Source organism: Cryptosporidium andersoni (genome assembly GCF_001865355.1).
Source record: "Cryptosporidium andersoni isolate 30847 chromosome Unknown contig_21, whole genome shotgun sequence".
NCBI classification, from domain to species: domain Eukaryota; phylum Apicomplexa; class Conoidasida; order Eucoccidiorida; family Cryptosporidiidae; genus Cryptosporidium; species Cryptosporidium andersoni.
This window is the reverse complement of record NW_027122817.1, coordinates 290,943-312,361: the sequence shown is the minus strand read 5'-3', so window position 1 is coordinate 312,361 and position 21,419 is coordinate 290,943. Positions and strand designations below refer to the sequence as shown.

At 32.4% G+C, this 21,419-nt stretch overlaps 6 protein-coding genes across 6 annotated transcripts; 2 read left to right on the top strand and 4 right to left on the bottom strand.

Moving 5' to 3' along the window:
- Positions 1-113: 113 nt before the first annotated feature.
- On the bottom strand, positions 114-11,733 carry cand_015720 (polyketide synthase; the record flags this gene model as incomplete). Its single annotated transcript, XM_067211807.1, has 2 exons — positions 114-188; positions 304-11,733. The coding sequence occupies 2 exons, from the start codon at positions 11,731-11,733 to the stop codon at positions 114-116; spliced, it is 11,505 nt and encodes a 3,834-aa protein (XP_067069602.1).
- Positions 11,734-12,724: 991 nt separating this feature from the next.
- On the top strand, positions 12,725-14,872 carry cand_015710 (uncharacterized protein; the record flags this gene model as incomplete). Its single annotated transcript, XM_067211806.1, has 1 exon — positions 12,725-14,872. The coding sequence occupies one exon, from the start codon at positions 12,725-12,727 to the stop codon at positions 14,870-14,872; it is 2,148 nt and encodes a 715-aa protein (XP_067069601.1).
- Positions 14,873-15,090: 218 nt separating this feature from the next.
- On the top strand, positions 15,091-16,395 carry cand_015700 (uncharacterized protein; the record flags this gene model as incomplete). Its single annotated transcript, XM_067211805.1, has 1 exon — positions 15,091-16,395. One exon carries the CDS (start codon positions 15,091-15,093, stop codon positions 16,393-16,395), a length of 1,305 nt encoding a protein of 434 aa, XP_067069600.1.
- Positions 16,396-16,470: 75 nt separating this feature from the next.
- On the bottom strand, positions 16,471-18,087 carry cand_015690 (major facilitator superfamily transporter; the record flags this gene model as incomplete). The annotated part of the gene is made up of 1 exon (XM_067211804.1): positions 16,471-18,087. One exon carries the CDS (start codon positions 18,085-18,087, stop codon positions 16,471-16,473), a length of 1,617 nt encoding a protein of 538 aa, XP_067069599.1.
- A 230-nt stretch (positions 18,088-18,317) lies between these two features.
- On the bottom strand, positions 18,318-19,682 carry cand_015680 (tubulin alpha chain; the record flags this gene model as incomplete). The annotated part of the gene is made up of 1 exon (XM_067211803.1): positions 18,318-19,682. One exon carries the CDS (start codon positions 19,680-19,682, stop codon positions 18,318-18,320), a length of 1,365 nt encoding a protein of 454 aa, XP_067069598.1.
- Positions 19,683-20,372: 690 nt separating this feature from the next.
- On the bottom strand, positions 20,373-21,194 carry cand_015670 (uncharacterized protein; the record flags this gene model as incomplete). Its single annotated transcript, XM_067211802.1, has 1 exon — positions 20,373-21,194. One exon carries the CDS (start codon positions 21,192-21,194, stop codon positions 20,373-20,375), a length of 822 nt encoding a protein of 273 aa, XP_067069597.1.
- Positions 21,195-21,419: the final 225 nt, after the last annotated feature.

The window sequence follows — 21,419 nt, the reverse complement described above, 5'->3', positions numbered from 1 at the left end:
ATTTAAACCAACTGCACGTACTCTAACTTCAACTTCATAATCATTAGGTTTTTCACGATGACTTTGAGTCAAACGTTGGATATTTGAGATGGCTCCTCTTTGTGGTAAATTTATCAAGTAAGAGCTGTTGTAAGGTTTTGCTGCTGGTTCAAGTCTTGGAACCAATACTTTTGTATCCATAAAACTATCTAGAATTCTAAATTCTCTATCAAAATTAATTTTATTAATGACTTGAAGTGTTATATCCTCCATTATTCTAAGTATTGCATGACTTGATAAAAAATCAAATTTTTTATTGCTAACCAGGTCAAAAACCAAAGGCTCAATTCCAAATTTACTACTTAATTCGTTTCTTGCGCTTCTCATATATCCAAAAATAGCTGAGTGGTGCATACTAGATAAGTACTCAGTTTTAGCATATGTAGCTCCTTGTGTCAAGATTGTAATAAACAAAGGGCTTCGGTTACTTTTTTCACTAGCCAATAGCTGAAGAAAACTTTGCAGATTTTCCAAGTCACTGTACAATTCACTAGATGAATTTGCAATATACAAGGGAACTTCAATATGTTCCACAGTATTTCCATTTATCATCTTAAAAATCTCTTCTGTAGAATTAAGTGAGTTATCTTGAACTCTAAAGTTAAATTTGTAACCAGTAGGTTTCCATTTAATCAATTTTGATGGAGATTCTATACTAGGTTCATTGTTCACTTTAGTCACGAATTTCTGGTCTGATAAATTTTCCCATTTCAATTTCCAAGAATATGGACATTTTTTTTGTATATTTATGACACTTGCTAGTCTATCTACTGCTTTAAATGATAACTCCTTAATAGTTAGAAATTGCTTGTATCTGTCTGAATTTGGTACTTCGGGGGCAAATATTTCTAAATCTGCACTTGCTAAATTACTTGTAAAGTCTAAATGTAATTTACTGACTGAAACAACTACACTAGATATTAAATTCCCGAAGTTGGTATTTAAAAAGGAACTATGAGTAAAAGTGATATTTTGCCTATAATTTGTAGGTATTAGTTGAATTCTCTCAATATTTACTGGTATATAGAACATTTTAGATCCATTTCCCAGATGTTTGGCAACAATAGATACTGCAACGGCATGGAAGCAACCATCTAATAAGCTAGGATGTATACACAAGGAATAGTCAAATCCTGTCATTTCAGATAGTTCAACAAGCCCATATGTACATTCATCATCTAAATAAATTTTTTTAAGAGTCTTATATGAGTTTTTATATTCAAAACCTAATTTCGAAATATCTTGATAAAATCCATCTATTGAAAAGTTACTATCCATGTCATTTTCAAGTTTTGACAAATCCAATACTTTCCCAGTAGTCCCATCGGGTTCAAAAGTCTCAATATTTAAAGAAGTGCTAGAGTGTAGCAATTCATTATCTTCAAATATGTCGATTCCTACAGTATAGATAGAAAGATCAATTGATTGAGTTAAGTTCACTTTGTTATAATTAATATCCAACATCAACTTTGATGAAGTTAGTGTCAAATTAAAAGGTAATATTAAAGGAGAGAAAAATCTTATATTTTTGAAAGTATATGCAATTGTTTTGTTATTAATTCCTTGAGCATTAGCGTAGTTTATTGCCCCTCCAAAAAAAGTTTCAATAAAAGCTGCTGCTGGAAAAACTACTTCTCCATGTATCTGGTGCCCTGATACAATATTGTATACTGTTTCACCAATATACCTTATATAGCGACATATTTCAGAATTTTTTGGCTTGGGTTCTAGGCATATTTCATTTGAGTTGTTAATTATTAGCCCAATAGAGGCTGGATCAACAGGTGGAATGAAGCCTGAAACCCTAGGACCTATAAAAGGATGTGCAGGTACTATCCAAGGTAGTGCTTTACGCTCAAATTGAATATTTGGTTCATCCCAAAAAATATCATTTGGGCTTGATTCTATTATTACATGTGCATTAGTTCCTCCAAATCCAAAGGAGGAAATTCCGGCAAAGAGCTTCTGTCCCTTTAGAATAGTTGGGCACAAAGGTATATTGATATTACCTTGAGAACTGTTTGTATCTATATGGGTATTCATATTTTTAATGAAAGAATTCCCTGGTAAGATCTTTTTACTTAGTACGAGCAAAGCTTTTAAAATTCCTGAAATTCCAGATGCCCCCTCCAAGTGACCTATATTTGGCTTTAGTGTACCAAGGTATAGAGGCTCACCACTCCTCTCCTTACTAAAAACATCCTTTATTGCACCGAACTCAATTGGATCACCCAATGGAGTACCAGTTCCATGTGTTTCAATATAATTTATATCGTTTGGAAGGAGTTCTGCAATTTCTAAAGTTTTTTGAATGACTTTTCTTTGTGAAGGGCCATTCGGTGCTGTTAAAGATGCGCTTTTGCCATCCTGGTTTACACCAGTCCCACGAATAATACCATAAATCTGTTTATTTAATACCGTGTCAGTGTCTTCTATAATTAATGCTACACATCCCTCACCCCTTGCAAAACCATCTGCAGAAGTATCAAACGTTTTTGATAATCCCAGTGGACTCAACATATTAGCCTTAGAAAAGACAATATAGTATGAGGGTGCTAATATAAGTTGTATTCCAGCAACTATTGCAGTCTTAATATTCCCAACACTAATATTATTGAAAGCCATATCAACAGCAACTAATGATGAAGAACAGGCAGTATCAATAGTTACTGATGGTCCTTTAATCCCATATACAAAAGATATTCTATTAGCAATTATAGAAGCTGCTGCCCCGGTTGCTGTAAATGATGTTGGGTTTATGTTTAACTTTGTGGACAAATAATTCCAGTCAGAGCAACAGCATCCAATATAAACTCCCATCTCTTCATTTTCAATTTTAAAAGCGTTAAATCCTGAAGTATTTAGTGCATAAGAAGTAGTTTCTAACAAAATTCTTTGTTGAGGATCCATTGTAAAAGCTTCTTGTGCAGTTATACCAAAAAAGAGATAATCAAAAAGTTCAATATCTTTAATAAATGCACCATGTCTGGAATATGTAACATTTTTATTGGTATAAAGAAAATTATTAAAATCTTCAAATGGAATGTAAAATTCGTCAATATCAAAACGATTTAAAGGTATTTCACTCATACAAGAACTAACTGGAGCAAGTACATTATCCCAAAATTTGCTAGGAGTTGTCGAATTACCAGGCAATATACAACTTATACCAGTTATAGCTAAGCTTTTAGCTCTATAGGTACTATTTAATTGACTCCCAAATACCATGTTTCTTAAATGAGGTACTCGCCGTGATAGTGCAATAAATTCACTAACTTTGGATTTACAATTGACCATTAGGTTCCTATTATCAGAATTTATCTCATTCATTTCAATTATGTCATCAATATGCTTAGCTAACTGGGAAAGTGTTGGGTAATCAAATAAGATAGTTGCAGAGAGATTTATCCCAGTACGTGATGAGAGAATATTTCTCAGTTCCACAGCTGATAAGGAATCGAGCCCTAAATTTGATAAAGGTGTATCTATACTAAAATTTGAAATATTTACTCCAGAAACTTCCCCTAATGCTTGACGTAGAATTTCCAGAGCATTAGTATTTTTGGAGCTAACTGAATTTAAAACAACTAATTTATCTTCATCTGATTTGCATTTTGTCAAGGTCAAAGTTGTCGTGTGTCTCATTATTGCAAAGCGTATTGCACTTTGAATAAAGGATTGATTAACATTTTTAGCCAAATTAGATCCATATCTCCAAATTGCAATTTCACCCACAAGACCTATATTTCTTCTATATCTACATAAACTCTCAATTATCGTCATATTAGAATCTCCATGTGAACATAGTAAGAAGTACTGAAGACTTCTTGATGATATTTTTGTTGATGCAAAGTGTATTTTCCAGAAAAAGTTGAAAAGGAAACTACTTTCTTTATTATTAAATGGAAGACATATCATTCCACTAACTTCTCTTATACCTGCTTCTTCAAGTCTTTCCAATAGTTGTATATCAAGTTGTTCAGCATTTAGTTTAATTGTCATTATATTTGGAATGTTTAAAAAATTGTTACTTAACATAACAAAAATAAAGTTTTCAGCACCTGCCTCTTTAAGTATTTGAATAGCAGCCATTAGGGATACTTCATCTAAATCTGGACAAATAATTATATGATATCCCCTCTTAAAGGATAATTCAGAAATACTTGAGTTTGTAAGCAATTTCGTCTGGGAATGTAATTTACTACTGGCAAACAATCGAACTATTCCCTTCTTATCCTCTGCTATGACCCTAAAAGTATCATCAACATCCATTAAGATCTCTTCAGTCTTGTTTATATCTATGGGAACCCTTATTTTTGCTGAAAATTGCTGGTATAATTGTCTAATAATGTTGCTCAGTTTTCCATTACCAAATGGATTTAAAACAAATAATAATCCATGTGGTTTTAGAAAAGGTATAATATTTCTAATTGTAGCGACATAAGAAAGTTTTCCTAGAAGCATAGAGGCAGTAATTACTGCAATATGTATACTTCCAGTATCAATTCCGTTCAAGTTGGGATAATAATCAATTTTTATATTATTTTGAATAATAGTTCTGCGCTCGACTCTATCTGTACAGATAAATATATGTAATTGGTTATTTGTATATCCAATCATATCAGATATGTTTTTTGTTATTGATTCAACCAATATTGGGATATCAAAAAGTACTCTAATTGTTATTCCGCTCGATTTATGGCTATTTGCAATTAAATGGATAGTTTCTGTAGGGATCTTTAAGCTATCCAAAAATAATTTAACTACTATGGACTTGTATTTTTCAACTATCTTAATAGGATTGTCTTGACTATCTCTTGATAGTAGATCTTTGATCAAAGGGAAAAGTTCTCCTTTAATTATACTACCTTGTTGATCATCGTTGATCCATTGATTAACTTCCATAATATCTAAGGATCCATCAAAATTTTCCACACACTTTCTTCCATGTTTGAGAGCTCTATCAAGAACATCATTGTCACCAGCTAAAATCTCAAACATAAGCGTATAGGGAGGAGGCATTGTAACAACAATTTTTCCTATATGTACAGCCCTTTGCATGTATCTAAAAGCATCAAGAGTACATGAATCTATATTAAATGATTTAACTGGTAAAATTGGATTTTGGAAATTCATGAAGCAATTATTATATCTAGATAACAAGTCATGGATGTAATTTGGATTATTTGAAACTAAATCATCTATAGCTAAAATGTGATAATTAACTCCCTGTTTAATTTTCTTCATATCCTCCTGTTGTAAAATATGCCGTTTACCAAGCTCAACAAATGTCCCATCCTCTTTTATATGGTTTAGAGAATTAATAATAAATTTTTCACCCAAACAATTTAAAACTATATCCAGTCTACTCACTTTGCCAAGTCTGTATCTGTTAGAAGCTAAAGACAGTAGTATTTTTATTTCTTGATCAAATATATCAGGATCTCTAGAACTAGTGATATATTGTACACCCAATCCCCTCAGCCATTCTCTCTTGTTAGCTGAAGAGCAAGTAGCAAATATGATGGCACCAACATTAAGGCAATATTGAATTGCAGCAATACCAACTCCGCCAGTTGAAGCATGAATTAGGACGAAATCTCCGCTCTTCACTTTTGCTAAATCTCTAAATGCTGCCTCAACTGTACAATATATAGCTGGTAATGCAGCTGCTTCCTCAAATGTTAATGAAGCAGGTTTTATAGATACTAAATTTTGAACTGTAACTATGTGAGACTTAAAGCAACCCTTTGCAAATCCCCATACCTGATCTCCTACAGAATATAAATGTACATCACTGCCCTTTTCTGTTATTATTCCGGAAAAGTCACTTCCTGGCTCGTCAGGATCCCCAGGATATAGATTCATTACATTAAGGACATCTCGGAAATTAAGTCCAACAGCTTTAATTTGTACTCTAATTTCATTTGGTGATAATGCAATTTGATTTTTAATTTCGTCAACATAATGACGCTCAAAATTACTTAGCTTACCCCTTGCCTTTAGTTTATACTCTATATGTTTCTGTCCAAAGTTATCGAAAACTTTCAAATATTCTGAAATATAACCAATAAAGATAGTTTCTGAGTGAAAAGCATATGTGTTATTACCTTCCCTTACCACTACGTGTGGAAGTATAAATGAATCAGATTTTATCATTTGCGCATCCAGTTTTTCAAGAGTAATTATACCAAACAAGATTTGATCAATAGGTTCTTCAAAGGAATAAACATCAATCAATGACAATGAAGTATGCAAGTTGGAGTGCTTGTCCTGAATAAAGTCCCAAGTAATGCTATTTATTGGTATTTCAATCGAAGATTGAGTTGCTGTTTTAATAGGAATAGCATTTTCTGTTACTACTGACACTTTTATACTGGATCCTATTAAAATCAATATTCGAGAAATAGTCTCTATATCATTTTCAAGAATTATGGCACGCGAAAATAATCTCAAGTCATGTTTGAGTAGTTCATCTTCATTTACTATTTTTATGAAATGACTAAATTGTGACTTTTCCTGTAGTGGGGTTAACAAAGAAGTAATAAAAATTAAATTTTTAACTTTATAATTTGATAGACTCTCTATATCTGAAACCAACAAAGGAATCCAATCCATTTTTCGGTAGTCCAGAGTAAAGTTGACTGGACAATTATCCAATACGTCATTCCTTAAGATATTTACATCTGGTTCCAAGACAGATATTGATGAATTTGGGCAAACTTCTTCTTTATTAGATACATACTTTACAAATGTAATACCAATTAATAGTACAACAGGTTTTCCAAATTCGTCGACAAGTGATATATCACATCTCACAGATGACTCATCATATCGAAGAATATTTACTAGTGAGTATAATGAGTGACACTCTTCTGGTACAGAATATATATATACCTCTTCAAAATAAGTAGGAATATATGGATGGGATAAATTTTTATCGAGCAATAAGATACCACCTGCAACATGGAAGGCAGAATCAAGTATCCAAGGAGCAATAGTAAATGTCTTAGTTGAGTAATTTTCAGTCAAAATCTTCCCAAATCCCATACTTTCTCCAATGTATATATATTCAACTCCTCTATAAGTACCTCTATAGTCAAGCCCTATTTTTTTTAGTAGCAAATATAGTCTTTCTTTTTCGATCCTATTAACGCAATTTTTTTTAAAGTTAGAGAGCATTAACTCGCTCTTTTCAATAATTTCTGTTGTTACTATCTCATCCAAGAGTAATTTTACATTTCCAGTTAGGTGGATTGCATTGTTTGAACTTATTCTCAAATCTCCAAGTGATATATCAATTGAAGTTTTGAGGAAATGTTCATTATATTTCGGGTCTATTAGTATTGGTTTAAGGATTTCAATATTTCGAATTATAATAGGTGCTGTGAAGATTAACGAAATTATTGTTTGATTAGTAAACTTATTTACTTCAGAGCTATTTAGGTCTTCAATTAAAGTATTTCTATTATTTATTAAACTTGAAGTAACCACGCAAATATCTTCCTTAAATATTTTATCTATACAAGCAAGTTTTGCAACTGCCACTGTTAGTTCAATAAGCCCTGAAGCTGGGAAAATTATTTGATTTTGAATTACATGTTCTTCAACATAGCTTAATATTGCACACATATCTGTTGAATAAATCCATAATTTTTCTATTTCTTCCTTGGATGTGATAAATGGGTGAAACCTTGCTGTCCATGGCATGTAGCTGTCACTTTGCACATTCTCTTTTATTTCTAGTTCATAGTTCCATATATTATCAATATCTATTCCTTCAGAAAGTATTACATGAGCATTAGTTCCACCGAATCCAAAAGAGGATATTCCGCAATTTAACAACTCCCCTCTTTCATAACCTAGTTCCTCAAATGTTATTCCATTATTAGTTTTGTTAAATAAAAGCCCAAGTTTTTTAGAATCTTCATTATTAGCAAGAAGTGTATTGATATGTTGATTCAGATAATTAAAATTTGTAATACCTGGACAGTATCTTTTTGACATCAAAAGAATTGTCTTTAGTACCCCTGCCATTCCAGCTGCACCTTCTAAGTGTCCAATATTAGCTTTGACTGCTCCAATTACTAATGGAACTTCTCTATCATGGAATATCCTCCTTTTTCCATCTTCTTTAAGAAATACTTTGGATAATGCACTAATTTCAATAGGATCTCCCAAAGGAGTACCAGTACCATGGGACTCCACATAGTGAATATGTTGCGGGTGTAAGTTTGCATTTAAAAGGCAAGATTGTATAGTAATTTGCTGAGATATACCCTTTGGAGCAGTTAATGTTGTACTTTTTCCATCTTGTTTAACAGAAGATGCAGTAATTGTTGCAATTTTTCTAGTAGCTGAATTCGAACTTTCTATTGCAATTGCAATACAACCTTCACCTCTCACAAATCCATCTGCGCTGCCATCAAAGGGTTTACATACTCCACTTATAGAAAGCATTCTTGATTTACAGAAAGATACATAAACAGCTGGGTTAAGGATTGTATTGACCCCTACAACTATTGCGCAAGAACACGAGTTTGAGTTTAAGTGATGAAGTGCTACATCTATTGCAACTAAACTTGAAGAGCAAGCAGTATCAACTGTAATTGAAGGGCCTGTAAAATTATTAATGAATGATATGCGATTAGCCAATATTGAAGGTGAACTTCCTGTACTTGTGTATGCTGATGGCTCTGCACCCGAGGATGATAATATTTGGCTCCAATCATTGGAACAGCTAGCAACATACACTCCAATAAGATTATTTTGATAATTCGCAATATGCTTGGTTATGTTATATACATTATTTACTACTAAGCGTTGCTGTGGGTCCATTAATAGAGCTTCCTTTTCAGATATTTTGAATTTTCCATAGCTGAAGTATTCGACACCATTTAAGAAGCCTCCAATATCAGTATAGTAGCCTTGCTTATTTGTCAAATCAAAAGTATATGCTTTACCATTATGATAACGCAAAGTATCCCATCTCCCATAAGGTACAGATCGAGTTGCAGTTTTTCCAGAACATAGAAGTTCCCAAAATTCTGAATATGAGTTGCGGTACCAAGAGCCTGGTAAATGAGTAGATACAGCAGATATTACAAATTGTTTATTAGTCGTAGGATCATTCTTGTAATTACTTGATAGGATAATTGAAGAATGATTCCCTTGTCTAATGCGTTCAATGTATTCAATTATTAATCTTAAAGTAGGATAATCAAAAACAAGAGTTGCAGGTAAATCCAAATTAAACTCATGTGATAGAGCAGTACTAACCTCAACAGCTTTCATTGATTCAAATCCGAGTTCTAATAGAGAATCATCTAAGTTTGGGGCATAGTTATCACCAAGTATAGTCTTCACAATACTCATAACAGTTTCTAGTAAGTCTTCACGTAAAGGTATCTCGCTGCATACAGAATGATAGTCCTCATATGCGTCTTCTTTAATTAAGTTTGTTTCTCCCACATGTGGGTTAATTACTGTATTTAATATGGATTTCTCAAGGTTATACTCGTCAAGAAGTATTGAATTTCCTAATTCACCATTTAAGATTATTTTTTTAGTTTCCCTACGTTGAACCTTCCCACTTGATGTTTTGGGTAGAGACTTCTGCATAATAATAACAATTCTGTGAATATCAAGTCCAGTATTTCTACGTACTGCCCTAATGATTTGATCACGAACTTCATATATTTTGTCATTGCTTTTAGTATTTGTGAAATAGTTAAAAAGTTTTGATGCAATACCACTACTATGGCTTGAAACAGTGTCTTTTCTCACTTCAGCAACAACAACAATTTTTTCCTCCCCATCTACATCTACTGAAAATGCAACATTACAGCCAGGACGAATACAATCGTGCGCAGAATCAACTGCTTGTTCAATGTCTTGTGGATAGTAGTTCTTTCCTCTAATAATAATAACATCTTTCTCACGACCAACAATAAATACTTCAGAATCGTAAATAAATCCCAAGTCACCTGTTCTCAAAAAATTTTTACTTTGGTATTTCGAATTAGATCTTATTTCTGCAAAAAATGTATCTCTAGAGAGCTCATCTAAATTTACATACCCAGCACCTTTACTTTTAGATGATATCCAGATTTCTCCAATGTGTCCAGAAGGTAACTCATTCTTTGTTTGTGGATCAACTACTACTATACAATCATTAGGAACTGCTACAAGTCCACAGCCAATTATATGTTTGAATTCTGATTTTACCAAACTACTGAGCTGTAACTTAGCCAAATCTTCTCTTTTCTTACAGCTAGGACAAGAGCAAAGTAATCTAAAGTCCTTTACAACTACTACAGAATCATTTATAGATAATTCACTTGATTTCACTATAAGGATTCTTGGACCTAATAATGGGAATCTTCTAAGTCCACTAATGAGTAGAGTATTTTCAGCCATACCATACGCAGGAATAAGTGATGAAGCGCAAAACCCAACTTCTGAAAACATTATACTAAACTTCTCAATTGTAGCTAATCGGATAGGTTCGGACCCATTGAGGATCCCACCATATTTTAATGAAGCTAGGCCTCCATGTTCCTTTATCTCTAACATATCTTTCTCAGTTATCTTCTTGCATACATAGTCAAAGGCAAAGTTAGGTGCAGCAGATGCCACTACTTTATACTTTGCTATGAGCTTCAACCATATAGATGGACTTTTGATAAATGAAAGTGGTGATAAAAGGTATGATTCAACTCCAAATAATGGTGGTGCTACAATAAATCCTATTAGACCCATATCATGATACATTGGCAACCACGATAAAGATTTTACAGGATATCCAAATTTAGAAACAAATCTTAAGTTAAATTCGATCAATTTATCAAGATATTCATATACTGGTACATCATCCATTTTTCCTTTGTAAGAAATATCAATCTCACCTGTTTCTGTATCAAATGGAAGTTGATATGTTCTCAAGCAAGCAATACAATTATGCAATAATGAACCATGAGTAATGGCTACTCCTTTAGGAGAACCAGTTGAACCAGAAGTAAATTGAAGAAATGCTATGGAATCTGGCGTACATTTTGGGTATTCATAATTTATGATTTTATTTTCCTTTTTTCGATAAAACACACTCTCTTTGGAAATAGATTGTTGAGATGAATCAGGATTCCCACATTTATTCTCCTTGTTACTATCATCTTTTCTCAATAAAGAAAGGCAGTCAATATAATCATCTATTATCTTGTCAGATGAATACCATGATAAAGAGCTCCATACTGGTTCACTGAAATATCTTATTTTAGCAAGTGAGATAATCTTATTGTAATTTTGATCAGTAAGGCATACTTTCGCTGAACTTGAATCAACAATATTTCGTAGTCTATTTACTTGAACAGGGTTACTAGGATCTGCAGGGTAAACTGGAACAGCAACTATTCCACTTGCGAGGCATCCATAAAATGAACGAATAAAACTAATCCCAGGGGCAAAACATAATAATACTCGCTCACCCCTCTTTAGACCAAGTTCATTAAGTAAAAAGTGGGATATTATCTGAGCAGATTTTATGAGACCATCATATGATAGTGTTTCTTCTTCATTTCCATGTTCACTAATCCAAGTAAATATCTTATTGTTTGGAAACTTGTTTTTCAAAAGTTCAAGTCGCCTAATAATTGCATCATAGTCAGAATTGTCACAAAACATTGTGCAGCTATTCATGAAGTATATATATTGCAGATTTCTGTAAAAATATGCTACAGTTAGTAATAATAAGAATTTCCCACAGAATATTTATTCTAGAAAGTAGCTGTACTTAAATTATTTATTGCAACAATGCAGCGAAGTTTAAATGCGGCATGGCATTATTTGATCACTCGATATCATATGTGCTAAAGTGCATTGTGATTTGAAAATTTCTCAGATATTAGATTCTTTTACTAGAGTTCTTAATAAGTAAGTGGAAAATAAATATGTTATCATTTAAGCTAAGTATATAACTCAAAAGAAATATGGAGCAACTTTTTTTTCTAAATTATATATTAGGCTATAATCAAGGTAGTAAATTTCCTATTTTCAGCTAATAAATAAGCACACAGCTGTACCTGTTATTGAAATTACACCCTATTAAGAATAGTTTTTTTCTACCTTTTGCTTAGATACACTTACTCTAGCAATAGTAAATTTTGCAAGTAACAATCTAATAGTTAGAACTACTATTTCTGTTGGAAATTTGCAATAGGAGTTACAGTGTTAGTAATAATAAAGTAATTGATGTAAATAGTAAGTTTTCTCTTGGTTCAGTAATATTTTACTTCTTTCATCACTGGGGGGTTCAAAAGTGTACTAAACGCACACAGAAATTTTATAAACCAAATATTGGAAATTCTAGATTATAATATAATTCAAATGCAAAAAATTTATTGTTAATATCAATGATCTAGCCACAAATTATAAGAACTATTGTCTGCAGTGTATAAATGAGCAAAGAAATATCTGTAATAGCTAATAAGCATATTAGACAATATTGTCTAAAACAAAAGATAATGAACTAGGGAAATTAATATATTTGATGTATTTACTAAGTGTATATATTCATATATGGCCTATTCAAAATAGGTCGTTTTTTTATACTGCCGCAATAAGTCCCATTTCTATAACGAATGCAGCATAAAGAATATAATTAGGAACAGTCGAATTTAGCAAAAGAACTATGAATTATATAAATAATGATATATCAAGATCAGGCGGAAATATTAGTTCAAATGTGTCAGATGAGTCAAGGATTTTCTATTTAATTTGTTTTGCAAGCGTGAAACCATTACTACTATGGAGTTCTCTGCACTCTTTGGCAATACTAGTCGTATTGGTAAATAATGAACAAGTGACATTTTTGGGTCTGTTTCAGAAATTATTTATACTGTTCATTTCTTCTTTTTTTGGTATTGTCACCTTCCTTATGGTAATTTTAAGCAGAACTATGTGTATAACGAGTGAGCTTTATCTAACTGCCTCTTTCCCTTTATTTCATGATATTAGTATTATTATCCCGAGATATATTCTGTGGGAACTTATATTTACTTCTAGATGGGTATGGCTTTCAATTCATCTTATTGCTGCTTCTACGTCTTGCACAAAAGTTTGGAATATTTTAACATTTTATAGCTCTGCTCCATCTCCGTATATAACATCACTATTTTTAACTACTGGTGTACTTTCATTTCTTAGATTCTTTGGGAAAAACCAAAATACATTTTCATGGCTACTACAACTCTCTAATATAAATATTAGACACGTACCGTGCCGTTATAATTATATTCCTAAATCTCTTGTTTCTTCAATACACTACTTTTTACAGAATGGTAAAAGTGGTAATTTTCATGTAGCATTTGCCCTATCATTTTTCTCATTTTTGGTCTCAGTTCCAATATGTATTATAGGATTTAGCATTCCTGGGCTGACCCAATTATTCAAATTTATGCAATCAATGCCTTTAAATATATTGTTAGATTGGTTTTTTGATAGTGGAAGTTCTAAATCTGAATATTATTCTTTAACTACTGCTGCTGTTACTGTCACTTGCTTTTGGTATTGCATAGAACTACACTACAATAGTATTCAGAATTGTTTATCTCTTAATTTGGGAATTAATAAATATAACTTAATGCAAAAGTTGGATGAATACTCCTTATTGGTAGACCAATTTTCATCTGCATTGATATGTGCCCAATCTGTTAAGCTAATAAGAAACCAACCTTATAAATTATTTACTAGATGCTCTCAATCTGCAGAAATTCTCATTCTAAAATATTTAAATACGGTCATACTAACAATATTACTAATTCCTCTTTATTTGCCTCTTTGGATAGTCCCAAAAATTAGGTATTATACTGGATTAGTAATTTCCAATTACTTTTACTCTACATGTGATACTCCTATTTCAGTATCAGCCTCACCAAAATTGTGGTCATCATATGAAAGAAAGTCTTTATTTGTAATAAACCACCTTAGGAGGCAAATAGATTATATCTTTTCTATTCTTATTTTACTGGATCCTTGTATTCCTACAAAGATAGCCAGTAGCAACAACGAAATTAATATTATTACACAGACATATCTTGGTATCGATAGCACACATCCACTAAAGAAATTTGATACAAATGCGTGGTTTATGCAGTTCTTAGATCCTAGAATCAAAGAACACTTCGTTGCAAGCAGTTTTATACCAAGTAAAATTAGTGAATGGTGGCACAACAATATTCTGCTAACTGAAGATTCTCACAAACCAACATCAGAATCTAAATCTCTCATTATATCTTCTATAATGAAGGAATATGACACTTCTATATCGCTAAAACTTCATAGAAATGACATATTTCTGAATATTCTGAAGAAATTTTATACATTGTACAATACCGAATTTGCAAATGTATCTGAGGATTTCTATACAAGCAAGTTGGATTCAAACATAGTGAAAGACAGAAATGGTTCGTGTAGAAATTCAATGTCTCAATTAATATTTTTAATGCAGGAGATGACACTGAATACTATTAATTTGTGTATTATCCACTTATACGGTTACCATCGTTGGTTAATAAGGCTTAAGTTAACTAATTCATTTAACGAGAATGTTTCAGCCCATACTCTAAAGCTATTTTTATCTGAAGTTATTCACTTAAAGAATTATATAACCGTTATTCAGGAAATTGGCGTTTTGAAATCTCAACATTTACATCCTATGTTTATAAACTCTATATTACGTATTTATAAGGAGTGTGATGATACAATTCATTTGGTTAAAAAGTATTATTCTGAGGAGATTTCTAACTTACAATTACCCTTTAACCTCTTTAATTTTTGAAGTTGTAACTTAAAATTCAGAATATTAAGTGCTTGGAAGTGAGTATAATATTTCCACTTTTGCTTGTAATACAGGTTTATGTGGAACAATTGGAACACTTTAACCTCCAATAATTAGTACTAACCGCCATATCGACATGACTGCAGCAAGATGCAAACTACTGCATCAGTCATGCATAGATAATTTGGAGGATAGGCTGTAAATAAGTTAGTGAAAATATGTTGGATAATAAAGAGAATGTGCATGTCGACTTTGAAAAGGTGTATAGTTTATACATGCCTGCTTCGCTAAATGACAAACTTTTTGAACTCACTGAGCAGGCATCAAATGTACGATCACTACTCGAAAAAAAACAAATAGAAAATAGCATATCTGCTAGAATAGCTATTTCAAATAATAAAGATACGCTAGTGAATGAGACAAAAAGAAGTTTCTTAGAGTGTACAAAATATGTAACTGAAGAAATCTTAAGGTCATTTAAAACAAAATTTGATGAGTTTAAGCAAGAAATTGAAGTTATTAACAATATGAATATATTAAGAAGTACTGAAGCTAACAAAGCAATATTAGTTGATATCTCAACAATTATTGTCGATCAGGTAAGATCTATACTTTTAGAAGAGGATACATTGAAGATCTTGAAGAGTAAACTGACGGACAAAATTGAGCAGCAGAGTGACCAATTTATTGAACAATTAAGTGAAATAAGAAATACTTGGAATAAGGAAGATAAATTAGTTGATACTATTAAGAATATTGCAAATCAATTTGAGGAAAAGGAAAGACACATTCATGTAAATCATATTCAAGGAATCCAGCGTCAGTATGAAGCAGTTGTAAGAGATTTAAGGAGGCGTTGCTTTTTTTTGGAGCAAAGTATGCAAGAAAAAGAACTTTGTGAATTAAGTTTAAAGTCTGAAATAAATGAATTAAGTAAAGACCTATCTGATACCAGATGTGAGCTAGAGCTTAGGAAAGATGAACTCATTAACTGCATCTCTCAAAAAAGGCAGATTCAAGATGATTTGGATATTCTCTATAAAAGATATGCAGAACTAGAAGTTAATAGTGAAAATTTAATTAAGCTGCAATTATCTGACTTTGAGAAACAAAAAACTAGGTATCTTAGATATGGAGTTGCTATTGATTCTATTCAGCACTTGTTCTATAACATATCAATTTCAAGGATGGGCTGGTGCTTCTCCAAATTGAAAATATTCCATACTCTCCCTGACCACAGATCTGAGAATTTAATAAATGGGGATGTAGAAACCTCAGGAAATTTGGAAATAGCATCTTCCCCGAATTTCCTATCTAAACTAAAAAGTGAAGATACACTGGCTAGCTTATTAGTTGTAGAAAAGAGAATAGAAGATGAGGAAAAGGAGCAGAACTTAATAGCATTACTTCTAAATATGCTAAATGGGGGTATTTATAGCCAAATTACACAATTATCTAGGTTATTTAACATAAGAAGGAGAAGATATATCAAATGGTCGTTTAACAAATTAAGAAGTAATTAACCTATGGGACTTCAGGATAAAGAAGTGTAACTACACTATATTATATAGACAAGTACACATTATTAAACCGATATTCTAACCTAGCAGTATCTCAATTTGCTCAAGTTTATCTCGTGTGAATTGCTTGACTAACAATTTGGGATCTTGGAAATTCATTATAGAATATGAAGCAAGAACAAGAAATGATAATGATGTAAATATAAGCATTGAAAGAAATAGAGGTAATAACTCAACAATAATGATTGATATTGTAGCCGAAATCCAATAAAATATACTCAGGATAGGAAGAATTTTATGTTGAAGTTGCATGGGTATACAATACTTGATGAATATTGAACAAGCAGGTGAAACTCCAAAACCAGAACTAGAAACAAGAGCAATTGCACAAACAACAACGATGTTTGGAAACTTGTATTTTCCTACAGAGAAAAATGGCAATAAACTAACTGGTAATAATGACAACAGTATTGAGGCAAGTCCAATAAATAAAAGGCGTCTTTTAGCAATATAGTTGGCAAAGAATGTACCAGTAAGAGTAGATATAATCAAGAAACAATCCACAAGTGTAACACATCTAGGAATCAAAGGACTTGGTAGTTGTGCTTGCGTAAAGATAACTTGACTATAAATTATAAAAGAAAAGAATCCAGTTAGAACTTCGGAGCAAGCAACAATAGGTAGCAGTAGTATAATTCTACGTATTGGAAAGAAAAATAATATAGTGTAAATGTTAATATGCTGATCTTTTTTATACTCGTTTATCTGTTTCCTTAAATTGTCTATAATGATGGTGGCGTTCTCAACACCATGTATGTTGCGAGCAGCTGTCTCTGCTGATCGTAAATCATTTCTTTCTATGTAAAATTCGGGAGTTTCCTCTAAAAAATTATAGAACCAAATGAGAACCATAATAAATGAAACAATAAATGGGACTCCAAATAAAAGTTTTACAGATAGGAAGGATTGTTGAATATATTGAAGAATAGGTAATAACTTCATGGTTATTTGTTTATCAGTCATTTTAGTCTCAAACTCCAAAATTTCCAAAATATTGTAGTATAAATGAGGAAGATCAACAATAGCATCTTCAAAGCTATCACTACTTTTAAAAGAACATGTTAAACTTAAATTAATTAGAAATACAGATATAGTTGGAACAATCCAACCTATAATATTTCCCATCAGAATTCCACAACAGAACATTGTATTATGAAGAGTTGAATAGAAATTTTGATTTTGTCTACCTGTCACTGCTTTGATATACCTTGGAATAATGAGAAATGCAATTCCAATCCCTACTCCACATAAGAATCTACCAATAAGACACATTGATATTGATAAAAACATACAAAATAATGAACCCAATGTAAATAACATGTATACCAGCACAATACTCCTAACAAAACCCAGAACTTCAAAAATAAATACCCAAAGAAGTGAGCCTAATGTTGCTCCAATACATATGCTTAAGTTTAACACTAAAAATATATTGGTTTCGACTTTGTTATTTTGAATTTCTAAAGTCCATTCGTGAATATTATTGGAATTTAGCTTATAATACTTAACTCCAAGGACTTGAGATATAACTCCACGAGGAATATTGGTAATACTAAGCATATAACCAGCCAATAAAGAAACAACTGTCGCCGATAAGAGTCGCTTCTGACTATAGTTAAATAGTGTAAAATCCATTATAGATTTTATCTTTTACATCTTTAAAACAATATATATTGTAGCATCTCAGAAAGTATAATATCTGGCGGGGTCAAAGGTCCTTTATATTGCTAAATGAAGAAAATACAACTGACTTAATAATTTGAGATAAGTTGTTATAAAAAATAATTTGGGAAGAAATCACTTAAATAAGGAAAGAAGTTCTAAGTTTCTAATCTCTAATCTAGGGTGATCTATCTATCTGAGCTTCAAAAATCAGCGTCATAATGTCCTTCTTCGTCATCACCATCGGCAATCTCAATGCCTACTTCTTCATAGTCCTTCTCTAGTGCAGCTAGATCCTCCCTGGCCTCACTAAATTCACCTTCCTCCATACCTTCACCAACATACCAATGAACAAATGCTCTCTTTGAATACATCAAGTCAAATTTATGATCCATTCTATTGAAAACCTCAGCGATTGCAGTAGAATTAGATATCATACAACAGGCACGCATAACTTTAGCTAAGTCCCCACCTGGAACTACTGTTGGAGGTTGATAATTTATTCCACATTTAAAACCTGTTGGACACCAATCAACAAATTGAATCGTTCTCTTTGTTTTTATTGTAGCAACAGCAGCATTAGTATCCTTTGGTACCACATCACCACGATACATTAAACAACAGGCCATGTACTTCCCATGTCTCGGATCACACTTCGCCATCTGGTTCTGGGGTTCAAACACTGCATTTGTGATCTCGGCAACACTTAGTTGCTCATGAAATGCCTTCTCTGCAGAAATAATGGGAGCATAAGAAGAAAGCATAAAGTGGATTCTAGGATAAGGTACCAAATTTGTCTGAAACTCAGTTATATCCACATTTAATGCACCATCAAAACGCAGTGAGGCAGTTAAAGATGATATTACTTGTGCAATTAGTCGATTTAAATTTGTGTACGTAGGTTGTTCAATATTTAAATTCCTTTTGCATATGTCATAGATCGCCTCATTATCCAGCATAACAGCAACATCAGCATGTTCAAGAAGTGAGTGAGTTGAAAGAACAGCATTATATGGTTCAACTACAGCTGTACTCAGTTGTGGTGATGGCCATGTACAAAAGTTCAGTTTAGACTTTTTACCATAATCCACTGACAACCTCTCAAGAAGTAGTGTCCCCAAACCTGCTCCTGTTCCACCTCCGACAGCATTAAACATCAAAAAACCTTGGAGCCCTGTACAATTATCAGCTAATTTACGGATTCTATCTAAACAAACTTCTAGAATCTCTTTTCCTACAGTATAGTGACCACGTGCAAAGTTATTGGCCGCATCTTCTTTTCCACTTATAAGTTGCTCAGGATGAAATAGTTGACGGTAGGTTCCACTGCGAATTTCATCAACCACAGTAGGTTCTAGATCAACAAATACCGCTCTTGGTACATGTTTTCCAGCACCAGTTTCGCTAAAGAAAGTATTGAAGGCATCGTCAGAAATCCCCATATTCTGCTCATATGCAGGCATTGTACCATCAGGATTGATACCATGCTCAAGACAAAACAACTCCCAGCAAGCATTACCAACTTGTATGCCTGCTTGACCAACATGTATCGAAATAACTTCACGCATTATTAAGTATTAACAGTTTAAGTGATTGCCAGATATTTAAGAAAAAAAAGTGAAACTTCAGCTCTAAATTATTCAATATTATTCTGAGAAGGAACCAATGAGGAGGTCAAACTTCAAAGAATTTCTAGTTTGCAAAAATTAGACTTGCAGTTACAAAGATTGCTTAAGAATAAGTAGTAGCCGCACAAGGTTTTGCTGAAGAGAATCTACCCAATCTGTGGGCTGTCCACTTAATCGTATGCGGTAAACCCCAATGTTGGAAAAGGCGGGTATACATAATTTTTCAAGAGGGGAATTCAGTAGTAGGAATTATACTGTAGTTCTGCAAGTGATATAAAAAGTAATTATACACGACTTTAACCTCAAAACTTCACATAACATTAGACTTAATGTTGTTCAAACTTATATATATTAAAGCCGCTAATTATTCTCTTACACAGCTAGTGACAGATCTCCATTGTAATTACACTCTTGTAGATGTGTACAATTTAAAATTGCGGATCCTTTAATATTGGATATTCATGATTATACCTTATTTATATACCTATATTTGTTGAAGTATGACCCTATATTAATACTAATAGGGAAACTAACAGCCACTTGAATAAACTGTTAGTGACTTATTACTACTTCTCCCCCTTTAAATTGAAAATAAATAGGGTAGAGAAAAGTACTTGGATTTTATGATAATTATAGCTCTTGTAGATATACCTTAGTCTCATTTGTAAAAGTTAAACAAAGTGAATAAAAGATAGACTCCCTAGATGAGTTCTTCATGCTATCATTATGGTTATCAGTTGTATTCGCATCTTTAAAATCAAAAAATAATGACACTAACTTTTGACAATTTTGGACTAGGAGATCAGTTGTAATTTCATTGCTCTTGACTTCCTTATTAGGTAAGATTAATTCCTCTATAATTGAGATATCTGATTGATCCAATGACTTCTTAGATAAAAGTAAACCAACCTGGTATGCCTGAGAAACTAGGATTCTCCATAATGTCGCAGAACTAATAGCTGATTGTAAGATTACTGGAGTGGTAGATAGATTAGTAAAATTATTTGTACCAGTATGCTTTGTCGAAATATCTTTAAAGTAATGTTCATTGTAGTTAACATTCATCAAAAGTAAATTTAAAGCAATCAAGTCTATAGTTTTCTCAGACTTAGTTAAGATTGGATCAGGAGTAACAATATCATTTTCAAAAGTATGGATCATAAAGGTTTTACTTAGAAGTTCGCATTCTTCGTCGCAGCTATTTATATCGGGAAAAATGAATTGTTGAGAGTCACTTACTTGTGGAAAATAACCAGATATAGATTCACTATTAGAAATATGACTGGACTCCTCAGTGCTAGAGGATTCTGAAGCTGAATACAGTGAATGATCTAATAGACCATTTTCAGGACCCCATTCCAATTCGTCTTTATATATTATATTAAGTCCATGTGAGCTATAAAGTCGTTTAAAATTAAAGATTAGACAAAGTGCAACATATATAATATTCATTGTAGACTAGTAAGGAGAAAGTACTAATCCAGAACCCTACAAAAGTATCCGTGGTACTTTTTTATAGGTAACCTGACTATTCAACTCTTGAAGCGGGAGGCTCTGGTTTTAGCTCTTTTGAGATATTGTAAAGAAGTTGGTGTACTCAGGTTACGTGCAATTATTTGATAAGATAGCTGGTTATGACAAAATGGTAGATGGTGGGTAATCTAGTTTTCTTCTAAA